The 19,609-nt window shown below is 35.6% G+C and overlaps 1 protein-coding gene across 1 annotated transcript; it reads right to left on the bottom strand.

Moving 5' to 3' along the window:
* Positions 1-468: 468 nt before the first annotated feature.
* Positions 469-19,198, bottom strand: kif5c (kinesin family member 5C). Its single transcript, XM_052564670.1, has 26 exons — positions 18,717-19,198; positions 14,305-14,392; positions 14,136-14,209; positions 13,205-13,309; positions 13,038-13,086; positions 12,875-12,930; positions 12,684-12,771; positions 12,413-12,537; positions 12,025-12,129; positions 11,733-11,881; positions 11,455-11,603; positions 9,921-10,087; positions 9,764-9,832; positions 8,753-8,959; positions 8,533-8,676; positions 7,769-7,957; positions 7,391-7,508; positions 7,157-7,233; positions 6,801-6,910; positions 6,536-6,637; positions 6,323-6,383; positions 6,092-6,163; positions 4,894-4,998; positions 4,540-4,756; positions 4,156-4,322; positions 469-2,590 (listed from the first exon to the last, which is right to left on the bottom strand). The coding sequence occupies exons 1-25, from the start codon at positions 18,840-18,842 to the stop codon at positions 4,168-4,170; spliced, it is 2,907 nt and encodes a 968-aa protein (XP_052420630.1). The 5' UTR covers positions 18,843-19,198; the 3' UTR covers positions 469-2,590; positions 4,156-4,167.
* Positions 19,199-19,609: the final 411 nt, after the last annotated feature.

Below are 19,609 nucleotides of genomic sequence, written 5' to 3'. Positions count from 1 at the left end.
TGGATTCGTCCTTTTCTTCTTTCTTTTGAATTGAATCTTTGAATGAATCGATTGAACCAGTTCACATAAGTAAATGATCCGTTAACGTGATTTAAAAAAAAAAACAACAGCAAAAAACAACAACAACAACAACAACAACCTTGAAACCTCAAACAAAAGTAATGCACCTGGTACATATGGATTTATTAGATAATTTTAGCCCATGCTGTAATATTCTGAGTTCTGACTGGGAAGTCAGGATCACTTGATGACACAATTATATAGAAAATTGAATCCATTTAACATCGGTTCTTTGGTACGAACTGTTCAAAAGAATCGATTCACTGAAAAGGTGTACTCGCCATTATACTGTTCTTTACTGTCACCATCAAACTGACGATATATGTAGTCCTGCTCATTTTCTTTCCTCAAAGCAAATTACAGCAAAGACAAACTTGTTTGCCAATAAGAGACAAAGTAAATGCAAGATACATTTAGTAAACTTTTTTTATTCCACATCTACATCTGATAAATGAGTGTCACACTCTGTAGGTAAAACCCTGTTGTCCATAACACATGTGCTTTATCTTGAAACAATCTCTAGAAACCTTTTCATATCCTTGTTGTGGCACTTCCTTCACCTACAAAACAACTGAATCATTTGAAGTAAATTCCATGTTGCTTAATTTCTCAAAAGCTTCATACACTGCTGAGGTAAAGTTATAGCACATTTCAGAAACTTCAGAAACACTGATGAACAAGACAAAATCGATGAGGTCTCTGTGTGCAATACAGTAACTCACCACAATAGAGGACACATACTGTATACAAAAACACTAGACCTTGTTAGGAGATGGGGTTTTATATTTTACATTAGATCAGTGGTTCTCAAACCTGCCCTGCACATTTTGTATGTCTCCCTCAATTATCACACCTGATTCAAATCATCAGCTAACGGAGACTGCAAGACCTGAAGTGTGAGTGTCAGATATAGGGAGAGATACAAACCGTGCAGTGCTGGAGGTACTTCATGGAGAGGTTTAAGAACCCCTGCATTAGATGATCTAAACTAATTATTTCAGTGATGAAGGAAGTCTTTTTGATAGCACAGGTTATCAAATAGAAACCTGAGATGAACTTCCATCAATGCATTTGTGTTTTTCTTCATCAGCTCACAACATCCAACAAGAAAGTTGCAAGAAAGTGCTCACATTACTTATCATGGAGTTGGTCAGTTTTTACAGTAAACTGTAAGAATTTGTTTTCACCATACTGACATTTTCATGTACTGATCACTTTGTTACAGCTGATAAAACAGTGCTGAACATACAGACGTACCAGAGACAATTAACACAAGACAGATAGTAGGCAACATTTTTGCATTAGCACAAGAATGTAAATAGCTATGGCATGATAGCATGGTTTACCTGTTCAAATAGTATTTGTGGTTCTTGAAAAAGTCAATATTTCTCCTTCCGGTTTCTTTTTTAAGAATCATTGGTAATTCATATCATAATGATATCAAGAATAAGAAATAATCACACAAAAATAAGTCAAATTAAATTCAGCAGATAAATGGCAAATAAACAATCAGTTGAAAAAACTCTCCACTTTTGCTTTCTTTAATTTATCTGAATTTTTCATATGCTTTAATATCTCTGACTTTGACTTTCTCTAAATGACTGCATTTTATTCCTTTCAAAACAGGTCAGTTTAAGTAATAGCCAATATATGACAGAGTAATGATTCCTGATTTTACCACTAATGTGGTAATAAATACTGATATTTTACAGTTGTTGTTTGCTCCAGAGCACCTTACGGTATAAATTAATGCATTTTCAAAGCACTTATATTTTGTATAAAAACATGTACACATGATGACCTGGATGTAATAAAAGGAACTTAAAAATAATATACAAAAAACATTACGTAAACATAAAAAACTCAATTCCAATACTTAATGTATATAAATTAAATAAAATTAATTTAACATCTAGTAATATCATATTGACTATATACACGATGAGTTTAGCTTGAAGCAATGTGTGTATTCCTAAGCTACATTCCCAAGCCATGTCACTGCATGTTCTCAATGGCAATTAAGACAGAAGGAATTAGTGCCAATTAAAAGAACAGAAAGGTCTCAATGAATCTCCTGAGGGGATAAAAACTTCCAGTGTAGGTTTTGGTGAATACTTTTCATCTTTCCAGACTAACCTGGCGTGAGTTATGACAGATACGTTGAATTTGATAGAAACACTGAAGATATTTTCAAATACAAAATGACTCAATGCAGAAAGAAGCCAAGAAAAACAGAAATTCAGTGAAATAGCACTTCTATGACTTTAAAATCCAATATCCTTTAGTCTTACTTTGTGGGTCTGGGTTTGTGTATTGATAGTTGAGTCCACAAATCTCCACTTAAACAGGATGAATGTAAGGAGGTCATGGTAAGGACAGGAAATTAACTTGAAGATGACAGTAGTTCCCCCCCCCCCCCACCTCAGTGAATAGAAAAGACTGTATTGGAAAAAGATGTCGTCTTGTTGCCACACATAGTTGGAATGGAAAGAATGTGCAGACTGGAGTCAGACCGGTCATTTTTTGTCCCCTGTTGGAAGTGTAAATAGTTAGACACACTGTGTTGGGAGAAAACCTGTCAGAAAAAAAAATATTAGCAAGAAACATTGAACCAAATTACTGTCAAACAGCTTTTCTCGTCACCCAGAACATGAAGAATGTTATCTTCATGACTGGGTAAAGGAAAGTGACCTACCCTGAAATAGATCCATAAACTTTGACAACATTTCAGCGAATGCCAGATGGCACTAGACGCTGTCCACAGTTCACTGACTTTCCCAAGCATTCGGGCACAAGTCTTTTGTAGCTATTATAACCATGCTGCTCCATCTTTGTCAAACAGTTGGCACAGTAACTAATGTCACACCACAACTTTCTGTTATTTGTGCTTCCCAGATGCATCACATGCTGGAAAACTAATCAGCAGCATTTCCATTCATCTCAACATTAAGCCAAACAAAATCACTCCAGCTTGTTCCAGTGTCCAATTAAGATGAGAAAACGCATGTATCTATAGGTACATGACATGACATGACTCCATGACTTTTAGAAAATTTGTATAAAATTGTCTTCTTTCCATTATATCTTTACTGATTTGTATAAAGTAAATGTATCTATAACTTCTATATTGTTAGTAATATTGAAGCAGTTTAGGTTTACTTGATACACTTCTAGAAAAACCATGTTAAAATGTAAGTGTGTAAAATATGATTAATCAGGTTTTAAGGAACCTTTATTTGTATATCTCTCAATCATTTATGTATTGCACTGGATTATATGTTTCACCCCTAACTATTAAAACAGATATTTGATCATAAATTTATTTGTGCTTCCCAGATGCATCACATGCTGGAAAACTAATCAGCAGCATTTCCATTCATCTCAACATTAAGCCAAACAAAATCACTCCAGCTTGTTCCAGTGTCCAATTAAGATGAGAAAACGCATGTATCTATAGGTACATGACATGACATGACTCCATGACTTTTAGAAAATTTGTATAAAATTGTCTTCTTTCCATTATATCTTTACTGATTTGTATAAAGTAAATGTATCTATAACTTCTATATTGTTAGTAATATTGAAGCAGTTTAGGTTTACTTGATACACTTCTAGAAAAACCATGTTAAAATGTAAGTGTGTAAAATATGATTAATCAGGTTTTAAGGAACCTTTATTTGTATATCTCTCAATCATTTATGTATTGCACTGGATTATATGTTTCACCCCTAACTATTAAAACAGATATTTGATCATAAATTATGTATAATATTATCTATCAAAGACATATTATTAGGAGACATAGTGACAATTGATATATAAATACCTTTTATGTATGCGAGTAGTCTGCTATAATGCATTAGCCTAAATTTGCTCACTTTATTGAATCTGAATAAAATCAAGGTGATTTTTCCCCTTCTTGATTATGAGCTGTGCATTCTCATGATATATTACATGAGCCATAAAAGCATGATGTATCAAATGTGATACTTATAAAAAAAAAAACCAGACTGTTATTTCACCTGCCAGTTTTTACAGGGTTAAAATGAAGCAATTCATATAGTTGTAGCAGAAAAGGCACTAAACCAAACATACATGGAGAGTTTTTCACTTGCTCCTGTGATGGTACTGCTGCTGCTGCTGCTGTTGTTGCTGCGGCTGGTGCTGGTGCCGTCGTCGTGGGCTTGGGACGCCCCCTCTGATACTGTGGCCCAGTGAGGCAGAAGCCGCTGAGTGATGATGTCCAGCACGAATAGGCTTAGCTATAAGAGACAGTGTAGTTTAAATGGAAAATATTAAAAAAACTTTTAACTTCAATGAACATGCATATATAGATATATGGAACATGCATAATACATGAGAAACATGCACCAATACATAAGAGCATTTGGGTAACCGGAGACAAGGTATTTCTGAGCATGTGGTGCCCTCTACTGGATATAATGCAACAGTGAGATCTGAAGATGAAGCAGCTCTGACCGATCTGGGCGTTTTGTTTCATCCTGGCCTGGTTGTTGGCTCGGATGACCTCCTTGATGCGGTCCACTTCCTGCTGGTACTTCTTCCGGTCTCTCATGGCGCTTTCTTTGGCCTCTCTCAGAGCAGACTCCAGGATCTTCACTCGCTCAGCAGTTGCACGCAGGCGCTTCTCCAGTTTGGGCAGCTCACACCTTAAGTCTGCATTATCACGTACCAGCTAAGAAAATCACAGAATATATAGACAGAATTATCCATATTATACTATATTACAATATATATTACTATTACTTTGCTGTAGTTCGTTATATGTGGAATTACTGTGGAAAGTGGAAAAAATAAAAATGAAATGCAAACCTGCTTGTGGACTTTAGTGAGCTGCTCCAGGTTATTCTCGAGGAAAATTATTTTCTGTTTTTGTGCCAGACTTCCCCCTGATTCATCAGTGTCCAACTCTACACTCTATAAAACAGAAATTGATTTTTTTTTTGTTACAGTGACTTGTCACACTGTATTTATCTGAACCATTTTAAAAAGGTAGATTAATAGGCTAAATATAATAAATAATACCGCAGACATCACCAAAGTTCCTCAGCTGACGTTTTGTATTACACATTTTCTAAAATGTTATGTTTAAATATTCAAATAACCATTATGAATTTAAATTAGATCTCATTTGCATAATGTCCCAGAACAGAAATCTGAACACTGGATAAAGCCAGGTTCAATTCTTGTAGACATATTAGAGTTCATGGTTTTTACAGGTTTGTTTACTCAAGTTTGTTCATTCATGTCATTTTACACGATTTATAAAACATCATATACCTAAAAACATCAATAGTTTTTAATGCTGTTCAAAGTATTTACTGATTTATGGATTGATAAAAATTCCTATCCAAAATGTAAAAACCCTTAGTTAAAAAAACCTTTAACTAAGGTGTTAACAAAATAAAACAGGAATTTTATTTAGAATTTAGCTCGGAATAATACGGAGCCCAAAAAAGTAGGCTAAATTGTGTGCTCAATTTACCATTTCGTTTGCTAAATAGTGTACATGATTTATAAATCAAGGAAACAAAATCGTAATTGTGCGCATGTTTTATTACATCGAGGGAACGAATTAGTAAATTGTGTGCACTATTTATTTATTTTTTTCTTGTCATGTCATGTCATGTGCAGGGCTCCGTACAATAAACCTATAGTGAAAGGAGATTTTTGGCTCAATGCATGGGCACCTTTTTTTTTTTTTTAAAGATATTTAAAAGATAATAAGCCTTTAAAGATATGTGTTGAAAATAATGTCATCAGATGCACAAAGACAAAGTGTATTAAATTAAACACTTAATTGTGTAGTTTGGCTATGTTCTATCCACTAGTCCGAAAGAAGACAATTTATGGAAGCTTTAACGTGTTACTTCTTTCCTATTGTTGTCTAGTTTTGCATCACTACAAACAGTAATTACAGTTGTTGGTCAGAGGATACTAGCACATTGCCACTCAGATAAAAATAAATATATCAAAAAAGAAGGGAACAGTATTTGTTCTGCATACTCACTCGTCCAATGCGATTATTGATGTCCTGGATGAACATCACACGCAGGTTCAGGAGAGTCTGGAGCTCCTTGGCCTTGTTGAAAAGCAAATGGCATGATAAGTGATCTAAAAATACTTTGTACAAAAATAACACCTCTGCAGGTTTAATATTCAAGGTGAACGACTCTGAGATAGCAGATAGTGGTGCTCAGAGACAGACTGTAAGAATGCCAGGTAATGTAATAGTCCTCACCACAGTCTCCTCCAGACCCTTGAGATCTTCTTTAGCTTGCTCCCTCTTCTCATTCAACAAGCTGATTACAACAAAAATGATCATCTCTGTTCAAAATAGCTTTATTAGCAGAACGGAGCGGTTTTACAAAGATTGTCGCTCTTAAAATCTATCTTTGACTTATTCTATGAGCAGATCATTTATATGACTTTTTAATATGAGCAGTTGACTCACAGAAGCTTCTGCAGCCTCTCGTCCTTCTTCTGTTCCTCTTGTTTCAGCTTTTCATAGTCAGACCTGAGCTGATTCTGTTCAAGCTGAAGAGCCTGGTTCACACTGACAGCAGGGAATTAGTGATTTTTATTTTTATGAGTTCATTAATTTGGAGTAATACCAGTCAAAAGATGTATTAACAGTCTAAAAATAAATATTACAAATTAATGTTAGACATACAACAATTACAGAAGTGATTAGAAGTAATCAGAAATAAAGTACTTACTCTTTCAGCTCATCAAGGATCCTCTGTTTCAGGTCGATCTCATCTCGCAGACGTGAAAGCTGCTTCTGATGAGCCTCTCGATGGCTTTCCATCTGCTGTTCCAGCGCTTTCTACATGCAGATGTATATGGGATTTATATATTCAATATAAATGACACAGTGTTCATCTTCTAGGACGATTTGGTTTCAATAATAAAATATATTTTCCTATTCTAAGCAGCAGATTTGGCCTTTCAGAGTATCTTTATATCTTGAACTATCAAAAGTAATCATAGTTTATCATGCATAGACAGCTACTGTATAAGTTAGTCATTTTTAGATTGATTTCTCTGTTGCTCTGCTATCTGTTCTCATCACCTTCATCTCCTCAGCGTCCTGCATCCTGCTCATGTGCTCCTTTTCCTTATCCATGACTGAAACCTCATGCATCTTTTCTGTATGAACCAAAAGAAGATTTTTACATTTATAGTAAAACCACTGTGAATGAAACAGATTGTGCTTGTTTGAATTTGAATATAATATAATATCACAGTGTTTTGTGACAGCGTTGCATGTAAATGCTTCAAAAAAATGTGTGTGCATCACAAAGACCTTGCGCGTTGAGTTTAGCGAGCTCCTCCGTCAGTGAGTCGTGGCTTTCCTCCAGCTGTCTCTTCTTCTGTTCCATGTTCTGCATGTAGTCGGTGAGGGATTTGATCTTTGCTTGATGCTAGACACAAAAAAACAATGTTGGCTACTAGGCTACTAGGTTAGTATTTTTCTTCAATTAGGGACATTAATTGCATATCTGTTCTTAATCCCTTACTTTGTGGTTTCAAAAGTAAAAGTGAACTTGCTTGAATTAACACCTTTAAATGTTACTCATTAAAATCACTTAAATGGACATGAAGAATCGCCCATGTACAGTGTTTTGATGTAAATACCACTAGAGGCCGCTGTTTGTTGCTCAAAATAAATCACTGCGAGTACCTGAGAGATCAGCAGCTGACAGGAAGCCAGCTCTTTCTCGTTGGCCTGTATTTTCCGCATCGTGTCGGCCTGTGTGCTCTCAAGCTGTTTACTGCGGTTGACCAGAGACTTCACTTCTGACTTCATCTTACTTATGAAGAGCCGTGCCATGGTGAATTCCTCCTCCATTCCTCCGTTCATCTCTGTCATCTGAATAAAGAGAAACCAAATAAATGGCATAATACTATTCCAGTCATTTGCTATTTGAATATCTGTCATCAGAAGTGACAGTATAGACAGTACATTCTATTTCAAATACATGCAGTTTAATTTGACCTTTCAATTTATCACATAATACAAAAAATAAATTAATAATAATAATATATATATATAGTGGATCAACGTTTCTACAAAATAAGGAACTGTTTTCAAAAAATTATAATTGGTAAGGAATCAGCATATTAGAATGATTTCTGAAGCATAAAGTGACACTGAAGACTGGAGTAATGATGCTGAAAATTCAGCTTTGCCATCAAAGTGCATATATAATGTATGAACGTATTTGTAAATAACCACATATTCACATTTATGTGCATGTAGTTGTGAGGTATGCATTGTTTACAATAATGAAAAGTAATGTGCAATTTACAAATTATATAAAAAATGGAAAAAAATCTGCTCAACTTAGAATAAAAGCCAATTTTTTAACTGATTAAAATTGTTTATTTGATAAGTGAATAAGTTGTCGGTTTACTTTTTTTCTTTTTGAAGATGTGTATTCTTACCTTGTGGTCATTCAAGGCAATAACACTGCCAATCTCATTGAGGTCCCGGAGCAAGAGACTGAGGATCTCTGCTGATCTCTTCTTGTGATGTCCACTGTGCTCCTGCAGGGCAGACAGATCCCTCTCCACACCAGCCAGAGCTGCCTACCAGATAACAGGACAAAATCCCCATCACTACTCCTTCACATGAGCTTTGTTATTTCCTCCTCATTCTGCTTACACTCTTCTGCATAAGCTCCTCTGTGAGCTGCTGGTTTGTCTTGCTTCTGTCTTCCACCTCATGGCTTTTCTGGTCGTAGTTCACAGCCAGCTCTTCTAAGGCCTGGAGCACCTCCTTCACCTCATCTTTAGCTGCCTCGTTCTCATGCTGCAAACGGCTCAGATCTTCCTGGATCTTCTCATAGTCACGCCGTGTGGATGCCAGTAACTGTAACAATACAGGACGGAGAAATTAGACATCCATGTTAGTCAGCAGACTGTCTGGAGACAAATAATTGAGCAAAGGTAACAGTAAATGTTGAATTAAGCAGAACAACTGTTGAAACACTGCTAATAATAAAAATAGTTTCTCTAGCACCAAATCAGTGCAAATCATTACAATGATTGGCATTTTTTTGTGTGTGTTTGATCAATTTGATGCTGCTTTAGCGTACATAATTATAATAACAATACAAAAAACTAACTAACCCCAAACTAACTCAGGGACAGCAAAACTATCAGATCTCAGATGGAAGTAAAGGGTAGCCTATTTTCCATAAGAACATACAGAATGTGGTCACTGGAATGCTGTTCAGAAAGATTGACACAGACACAGAAATAAGGGACTTTTTTGAGTTCATGAGGTTGTTTCAAAAGAGATCCTGTGGAACTGTTTCCATAGGAACAACATTTATATTTAAATGTCTTTCTCTTCCACCTGTAGAACTAGAACTAATTTTTATTTGTTGCTACTTTGTACCTGAATGGAATTTCTAAGTACAGGCAAAGAAATGATAGAGCTAAATATGAAACATATTTTTTTTAAACTGAGGATAACATTTGTTTTATTTGTTTTGATAAACACATTGCAATTAAGACATGCAACGGTTTCATTCTCTGTCATAGTTACATCTTGTTTCAGTTTCAGATGCATTGCAGATACAGTAAGGCATCATGGGAAGGCGTGTGACATCATAAATTGCGGAGGGCATGAGTTTTCTGCTCTATGTTGCTGCTTTCGAGCCAGACTGACCTCATCCTGGTCCACCATCTGCTGTTTCAGGTTCTCTGCCAGCTGACTGTGCTGGTTGATCTCATCATCCTGTGGTGAGAGAGAGAGGAAGGTCTGAATTGTGAAGGTTGCACTTCCTGATGCACTTTTCTAACAGTGTGTGAGAGGTATTTATCACCTTGTCGTCTAGTTGCTGATACAGGTCATTGATCAGCTCCTCATACTGGGTTTTCTCTGAATCAGAAAGAGGCTCAGGGGGCGGAGCTGAAGTCTCAATTATGGGAGCGGCTTCAGAATTCTTTAATTCTTTACTGCTGTGCTGCTCATCAGCAGGGACATTCTCACCTAATGATAAAGAGGTCAAATACATAAAGCTGTTGTTTTATGCAATATTCTTTTTTGTAGTATGGAGTTATTTTTGTGCAAAATAAAATAAAATAAATTAAAATAAAATAAAAAGGCATTGGATTATTAATTAAAAGAAGGACCAAGGCTTCCAGGAAGTCCTGCAGACTTGATGATAAAGACAGAGATGAGAACGACTGATTGGATGTAAAGGAAAGAACAGCTGAGTCAGAGGCACAGTTCTTCTCTGGGCTTTATAGAGCTGGGATGGCATCTGTGTGTTTTATGTGCAGGAGAGGTGGAGGGAGCTGATAACACTGACAAAGAAACAAAAACCTATTCATGGGATGCAGGAGAGAGAAAGTAATACATACAGAGGGAGTGACAAAAACAGCAGGATTCATAGAAGGGAAAAAAGAAAAGGTTTGGACATGTCGGAGGCTTACATTATAAGGAAAGTAAATATACATTATAATGTATACATTATAATAAGGAAAGTAAATATATTTAGTCATATACAGTAGTGTTGACATACATACTGTAAGTACTATGTAGCAAACATGCTTTCACTTAATGACAGGACTGTTTGTTCAGAGTCATTATGTCTGTACCATTACACAATCTGTGTAATTATTGCTAATTGGTATTTATCATTGTCAATTATTGTGGATTTCTGTCATCAGCACATGCATGGTTTATATGAAGACCAATTTGTGTCAAGTTCTATATAACAACATTTCGTAAACTATTCAATAACTTCATTTTCTCTTTGAACATCATTATTTTACTAAACAACATAAACTGGCCCTGACTTTAACAAGTCTTAGAGAAACAGGGGAAGATGAAATAACTGGCTCCTTATCATAGAGTCAATTTTAAGGACTCGAAATCCAAACAAAAAGCATTTGTTAAGACAATTACATCAAAAATTGACTGGCCTCTGCAAATTTGACCCAGCAAACAAAATAATATGCATCATCTCAACCATTACAGTATTTTCAAAGCAACCACTTCAAACGTCAAGCATCATTTCAATGAAACGTTCCTCTGTGATATATATATATATATATATATATATATATATATATATATATATATATATATATATATATAACAATATATATATATGTATATATATATATATGTATATGTATATATATATATATATATGTATATATATATATATATATATATATATATATAAACAATAGTACATATAAAATCTATAACATATATATATAATACCACATAACAATAACACAACTATTAAACATGATACAAAAAAAAAAAATCTAATTCTAATCAGTTAGATATTTGTCCGCTTTTTTTTTTAACACCCGTGTTTATTCTCCATCTTGTCGCTTTACCTTTCCGCCATCGTTTAAGCTCATTTTCTAACCGCTGGATGGTGATTTTCAGATTTCTGGTCTTCTCTTTCTCTTTCTCATATTTCTTCTTCCATTCCTCAGCTGTAAGCTCCATGTTCACAGAAACTGTGTTTTTGATGGTTTTGGCCCTGTGTGAATAATGGTGGATTTATATATGCACATTTTTATGTCTTTTTTGTTTTAGCTTCACTAACTATTCTTAATTTCAGTCTTTATACAGTGAAAGAGAAATCTTCTAGGGCATAAAATGGCTTCACCTTTGGCCGAACATGAGTGTGGATTTGGTCTCAGCATCATTATATACGGATGGAGAGCAGCAGATGACGATGGTTGTTCTGCAGTTCCCACCCAAAGAGTCCTGCAGGATCCTGGTCATTTTACTGTCTCTGTATGGCACATGGGTTTTCTGTAATGAGAAAGATAAGGCAAAACAATAAATAATGTATAAAGCAAATATTGCTTTACTGTGTGAGGCAGAGAGATGAGTGGCATTTTAGTGAAAAGAGAAAAAGAAACCATCAGGGCAGTTGAAACGAGTTGAGCACTTACAGTTCCTTCAGCCAGGGCTGAGATGACGTTCCCCAGAGCAGAGAGAGACTTATTGATATTTTTAGCCTCGTCCAGCACAGATCCTTCTGCTCCAGTTTTACTGACCTGTGAAGGAGAAAGAGCCACAGAGAGGTCGAGAGAGAAAAAGTGGAGGTATTATATCATTCTCAAATCTATTTTGTAGTTTTATTATAATTATGTCAGGGTTTTTTAACTATAATTCTATAATTACACAAATATAATATAAAGTTAAAAAAGAAACAAATAGAGATAAATTTAAAGGCAACAATATATATATATATATATATATATATATATATATATATATATATATATATATATATATATATATATATATATATATATATATATATCAATAAAAGCATGCCTTTTCACTTCCTGCCAGATCCACCAGGTAGAGTTTTCCGCTCAGTTTCTTCTCTGTCTCCACATTCTCCTGCTTAATATTAATGAGGAAAATGCTGTGACTGCGTGAGCTGTGCTCATTCATGTCTGGAACACAGTGTAACATCAAAGGAACATGGGTTAGGGTGAAAACTGTGTGACACAAGGTCAAGATAATAACACTGTATATTAGTTATGTTTGATTCAAGACGTGATGTATTATATCAGGGAATAAGGAATAGTCAGTCACTTACTTGTGACAGCCACGTGACGATTGGATTTCCCCTCATCGATCACATCCATGACGTCCTCCGGACTGGACACAAAACGCTCGGTACAGCCCTGGTACAGGAACAGCATCAAAAGACACAAGACATCAAGGAAGCGTTTGCTTCATGCCTGGTGATTAAAAACACTGTATTTCAATGTGTATTAGCTTTCCTACCTTGACAAATGGCACCCTGTTCTTATCTTCATGGACAGCCAGGTTGGTTTTGGAAACTTTAGAATCGGACAACAAAAATTTATTTTACACCCTGAAAAATCTATTAATGTATATATATTTTTAAAGAATCTTAATACTATGAAGAATATTGCGTTTATCTCACCATCAAGCAAATCTCTAATTTTGTCCATGTAGATTTCAAAATAAGAGACCTGTGGTAAGGGATGGCCATGAATAATAATAAGAAATTATAAAAATATAAAAAAGGCACATTCAAATCAATGTAAAACTGAATGAATTCTCATGTGAAAATGAGCTGAATGTTTTCACCTTGATATGGAACTCCAGGTTCTCATCCATAGAGTAGATGTGGTCAAAGATGTCCTGGGCGATGCGAGGGATGATGCCCTTCAGTTGGGAGTTATGGAGCTGCCCCTGTGTGCATGTTGCAGAGGATATTTACAGCAAATATCTGATAATATGCCACTTTATTTCTAACAACTAATGACAGTTTGTGTAAGACTTAAGCACTGCATTATAGAATTTCTATTTCACTCCACTATGTGTGTTATGTGAATAAGAAATATACAACGCTATCTCCTGACCAATTCGTACATATTTTACAAGGTGGCTAATTCGTAGGAATTCATACGACCTCACTCGTACGATTTTGTATGATTTGTCTAGTCCCCAGTGACGGGTGTGTTTAGGGGCAGGGTTAGGTCTAGCTCATTTGTACAAAATCATACGAATTGTGCAATTCGTAAAATATGTATGATTTAGCACAAAACATATGAATTTGTATGAATGAGGTCGTACAAATTAATACGAATTAACCATCTCGTAAAATATGTACGAATTGGCGTGAGATCAGGCTGGAAAGATATAAGCATGTCCTCTGAAGTATGTATGAGGACATCCAGTTTGGATAATTTTCATCTTTCAATGGTTACAGAGTGATTAATTTCCGAAACTGAATTTATTGACTTTATATTCAAAACACTTGCTGAAATCGCAGACTGTTTCCAGGGCAACGCCTGCAGTCAAGTGGCATTTTGCAGCTGTTGCAGCAGTTTGGCATTTCAGTCATTTCATGAAAGATGCCGAGAGATTCATCCATCTAGAGCGTTTTCTGACTGAGCAACTAGTGACATTTTCTCACCGTACATGAGATGAACGGTTTTTCTATTATTGAACTACAAAAATGTTTGAACTTGATACCATTCGTGATATGATTAGAATAGTTTTTTTTCCCCCTTACCTCCATAGTGTGCGTCTTCCCTGATGAGGTTTGGCCATATGCAAAGATTGTCCCATTATAGCCATCCAGCACATCTGAAATGCAAGATTCATGGTTAAAAAAAAAAAAAACTCTTTAAAGGCCTGTATGATTTAACCTTCCATGCAACTACACATAAAGTATATACCACCTTTAACAATCTGTTTGGCACAGGTATCATATACTTGTTCTTGTGTTGTGTTTGGAGGAAAGACTCGGTCAAAGATATACGGTTTGCCCTAAAAAGACAAACACATTAGTCAACACATTGTAATGAACAGGTCTTAAAACATAAAATATCATTAATGTTTTGTTTTAACCTTTAAACCCCTACAATAAATTCATCTCTTTAATATCCACAATAATAAATGTGTTCGTAAATGTATGTTTCTGTGCTACTTTTTCAATGATTTAGCCCAAAACAGATAAGTTTGATTTCATTATATATCATGGTCATTTCAGAATTATTCTGTTTTTTATCAAGAGGTCACTCTCATAAATGGCCCCAGCACCTCTTTGTTTTGGTGATGCTGCACAGATTCTACTAACGGCTATTTGTGAAGTTCCCCAGAGGATTTGAGGGCTCTACATTGTTGAAGAGAAAATAAGAGGACCTTGTGTTGAATGCAGCCCAACCCCCAGCTGCCAGTCGATCTTATTGAGCCTCAACAAATCCATCTCTTTTGTTTTGATTCTCTGAGCCGGAGCCTGAACCTGCTGCTGAAATCTAGAACTGTGATTACAAATGAAAATCAACTCCCCAAAGACAGAACTCATGCAAAATATAGACTTTAAACTATAAGTTAATCCTGCTTAGCTAGAAAAAAGTTTTGGAAATTCAGTCTGATGATGCTACTGGCACAAAAATGACTTCTTCTCTCCCCCTTTCTCCTCTGTTTTTAATTGTTTCTCTGTCATTTTTATTTTTTACAATATTTTTTGCATGTATTTTGTCTAACCCTTATGTTTAAACTTTAGTTTAGACAAAAACGTATAAATAAGAAATGAAAAATGTTAAGCTGGAAAAATATTTAAGCATGATTCTTTCTTTTACTCTATATATAGGCCTACTGTATATCTCAACTTACTGAGATGTGAGAATTAGCATTAGTGCTGTATTCACACATGCAAACAAAGATCACGGGGAGCTCATTTTTCCCCATCCTCTTTCGCCCATATGCACATCAGGTGACGTAAAACAGACATGCATTTGCCCTGTTGATTATCAGTGTAAGACATCACACAGACGCTAATACTGCTGTATCAGAGTTGACAGTGTTCACACAGACACACAATGTTTCTGTCTCTGTTTTATTAAGCTGGTCGGGGTCATGCATCCCTGCCGAGACTCAAATGAGAGCAGTTGCTCAAACCCAGACCGTCACCACGGAAACTACATCTCGCCCAGAAAGAAAAGCACTGATTGGCTGGTAGTCAGCACCTGTCTCCTGGCCAATACAGGAGGAGAATAACATGATGAAAACCATCTCTTCCTTCCATCGCTCTCATTATGGGTCCAACCTTTTATGTTAGAAGTCAAATAAATACTGCAGATTGAAATTAATTCTTGTAATACAGAAAAATGAATAATTACTGGAAAGCCACTGTCAACAGGCAAACAGGTATTTTATATATAGCGTGTATGTAGTCTGTAAATAGGCAAGGATATTTACATGTATCACTCCACATTTAATCCAGGTGCTGGAATCTAAACACAGTCTTTTATAAACACAAACACTGGCTGTATATAAAAGCGCATGTGTTCGGGACAATGTATTCTTTTAGTCAATAATTCATGCATATTATCTGGGGACCATCAAGGCTTTTTCAAGAGTGCAGGATTTTACCACATTCAATCAAATATCTATATCGCTTACTTCCTGAACAAGTACTTGGAAAAGATAATGCATGTTTTTCTATCCATTTCAGATGGGTTTATTGAAGAAAAATAGCACATATACAGTATTTAGAGAAATTATATAGAAACAAATGTGCATCATAAATAAATCCAATAATGTAGTAAATGCAAGGGTTGTTTGTAAGGTGGTGCAGAAGATAATGCCAAAATATTAAAGAGAATAAGAAATACAGCTACAAGAAGGGGGTTTATACAAGCAACGTGCCTGTGACTGTGCGTGGCAAACAACAATTGTCCCAATCCTCAGTGGACTGGCTTAAATATTCCACTAAATCAGCCTAACCGTTCCCTTCCAGTCCTGGCCCCTCAAACAGCACCTCTGTCACTACGGCAACGCAAATTACTCACAGGGGCCCTGGGCCTCTTTGTGGCCTTGCACATATAATAAGATGTTAGCACCCACATTAAACACTGCTGACCAGATAACCCTCATAAAGCAAAACATCAAACCCAGCCTGGTATTGACAAGCTGCAGTAATTTCTCACTGTCACAATCTGTCCTATAAATCTCCCTGCAATTGTTTTGTGGTGGATATTCATTTAAGGAGTTTATTCTCAAACACAAACCATGCAATCTTTTTACTGCTGGTTGTTTATGCTAAACTATGAATGAATAAACAATGAAAGAAAGAAATTATTTGAAAATAATGTATATTTTTATATTTGTATCCTTTTTTATAATTAAATAATTATACTGCAAAAAAAAGAAGAAAAAAAAAAGATTTATCAAAGTTGTTGCTGAATATTTTTAGCAAAATTGTTGCCATGTTGGTACATTTTTCAATTAAATAAAGAGTGTAAATAAAGTAGGCTATGAAGAAAACAAAAATAAATAAATAACAAATTATTCAAATACATTTACAAAACTATAGAATTGTGCTATTTATAAATAAATACACAAGTATACTCTTCACATTTTCAGTCCATTTACATTTTCATCAATAATTCAAAGGCTAATTAAAAATTATTTATTTAAAATAAAAAAATGTCATTGTGACTCTGTGGAAGTTAGTATTTGTTTCATACATAAAATACAAATAGAGCACTAGAAAAATCACTGGATAGCTAGATAGCTAGATAAACAGATTTTCATTTCTGTTTATTTCCAGTTCATCAGAGCTGTTGGAGGAGGAGGTGTGAAATCCCCCCTTCCCCCATAAATGAATTTGAGTTTATTAAGGGTTTAAAATCTATTGCATTAAAGCAACACACGGAAAGATTCACTACCAAAAAACTCTCTAATGAGATGCAGTTAGATAAACATTGACAGTAATAAATGTACATAAATTTCCTCGATTTCCATTCAAAGTCACACTTGTCCTAAAGCTAAATGTCTGGCATAAGGATCAGATAGGCTGTGCAGAGCCTGCAGGGTACCATTAAAGAGAATTTACATTAGAAGCAGAAGTCTAATACCTGCTACGCTCCATTTTGTGTGCAGATTAGGCATGGAAATGTCGATTACCATCTCAATGGGTCAGATAATATGGGCTATTGTGTTTGCACAAGGGATTTCTGGAGGTTTACTGTAAAACATAAAAACCATCAGTATCTTACTGTGTGGACAGGCCAGCTTATTTATAGCACGTAACACACCCACACTCTTTCAGACTCTCATTCCAGATATCAAATGCTCTTTAATTTGATCCCACTACTAAAATATAAATCATATTGTGTTTTTAAAAGAAACATGAAGGCTCTGACCCATAATCAGCATGTATCTTCCAGACTGAGTAACCACAAATAATTCCAACCCTAAAAGTGCAGATGGCCGACAATCATTCTACACTCTACATCTGCATTCAAAACAAAGAGGACAGATTTAATGTAGCTAGACAGCTAAATAAATACATAAATCTGATGTGATTGAATTAAGGTTAAAGTGAAATTAATAAAATTACAGGAAATACGTGACAGGTAACTTGCCATTTATCCTTTAAAAAAGAGATGTGATCTCTGGACATTTTGACCCACGTGTTTTATGTGATGTGCACAATTTATCAGTTACAATGTGTTGTTGTTGTTGTACACTACCTTCCACATTTTTGTTTTGCGTTTCATACAGGTTTGCAGTTTAATTTTTGCTGAGAAGCCTATCATAAACTATTTCATGGTCGGTCTCAACACGTAGCACTGGTCATCGTGAGACATATCATTTTACTGCCATAAGGGGAATGTTCAACAGCTCTATGTACCCAAGTCGATAATGTATGTAATTAGAAAAATAAAATAAAAATACAAAATTGAAACAAACTCGCGTAAGTAAAAAGAAACCATGTTCAACATAGCACTGTGTGGGGCGAGTGTCGCAAAAAAAAAAAAAAAAAAAAAAAAAAACTAAACAGACGCATAGCAATATAAATAACTCAAAGCGCAACTAATTTTCAAATGAAAGATAATTTCTTTCATTTCTTACTAAGAATCAGTTCAAGGTTAAAATTTATGAAAGAACCATACGAATATGATTCACCCAGACAGATATGAAATGATCACATCGATGAGTCAAGTTAGACTAATAGATATATTTATCTGAAGTTACATCATATATAACATCCTGCTCAAAAAAAAAAAAAAAAAAATTAATAAATAAAAAGAAGAAGAAATGTGCGCCTTGATAACATCTTTAGACTCTGAAGACATCTTACCGATATCACCACGGTGTCTTCTCCTTTGAATTTCGGTATGTATTTGTCACCTCTGGTAATTTCCGATTCGTTAAGTGGCCTGAATCGGCACATCACCTTCACACAACATTCAGCCGCATCCATCATCGTGTATGATTTTATCCAAGGAAACTTTCTCTCCGGTCAGCAGATCTGGTCGTCCACGCAGTCTGCAGAGGAATGCATCAATCAAACAATCAAAATGTCTCGTCGCTTGCCAGTCGTTCAGCCCGCACGGTCCAGTCCCACTGAAAGAAGCTTTGAAACGGAAAACAACCTCAGATCAAATAAACTCCTGGACACCGTTTCAAACAGCACGTAACATATCACATAATCATTTCAGACGAGTGTAGTTTTGTTGTCGTTGGCGCTCGCTGTTAGGAGCTGAAGCCGAGTGCACCTTGAGTGTTTGAAGAGCGTCAGCACTGGACAGTTCCACGCGCTCTGACTGACGGCGGCCGCTCCTTCCGCACGCGCTTCTGCTGTCCAACAGCGCCTCTCAGCAGAGCTGCCCACGACTGCAAATAATCACAAATTTGCTCAAATAAATCAATAGAACACACTGGCCAAGAAATTGACCCGGATTCTTGGTGAGGTGTGGTAAATTTATAAAAGTAGCAAGGGGGCAGTTCACTCCGTATAACATTCTTCATAGATGGGATATTACCACACTCCGGTAAGACTTTATGATGAAAGACCATTTATGTTGGAAATGCTAGTTGGAAACAGGTACCTTTTTACAACGTATTTGAGAATGTAGTCGTGTTCAACCTTTCTGGAAACTAGTTATGTCTCCGAAACATCTTTAACCTCTAAATTGTGTTTGTTGTGACAAGTCTCATATTTTGTGTTCTGCCTTGTAGTGCATTTTGTTA

The sequence above is a fragment of the Carassius gibelio genome, chromosome B9, assembly GCF_023724105.1.
Source record: "Carassius gibelio isolate Cgi1373 ecotype wild population from Czech Republic chromosome B9, carGib1.2-hapl.c, whole genome shotgun sequence".
Lineage (NCBI taxonomy): Eukaryota > Metazoa > Chordata > Actinopteri > Cypriniformes > Cyprinidae > Carassius > Carassius gibelio.
This window is presented reverse-complemented; position numbering and strand designations above follow the sequence as displayed.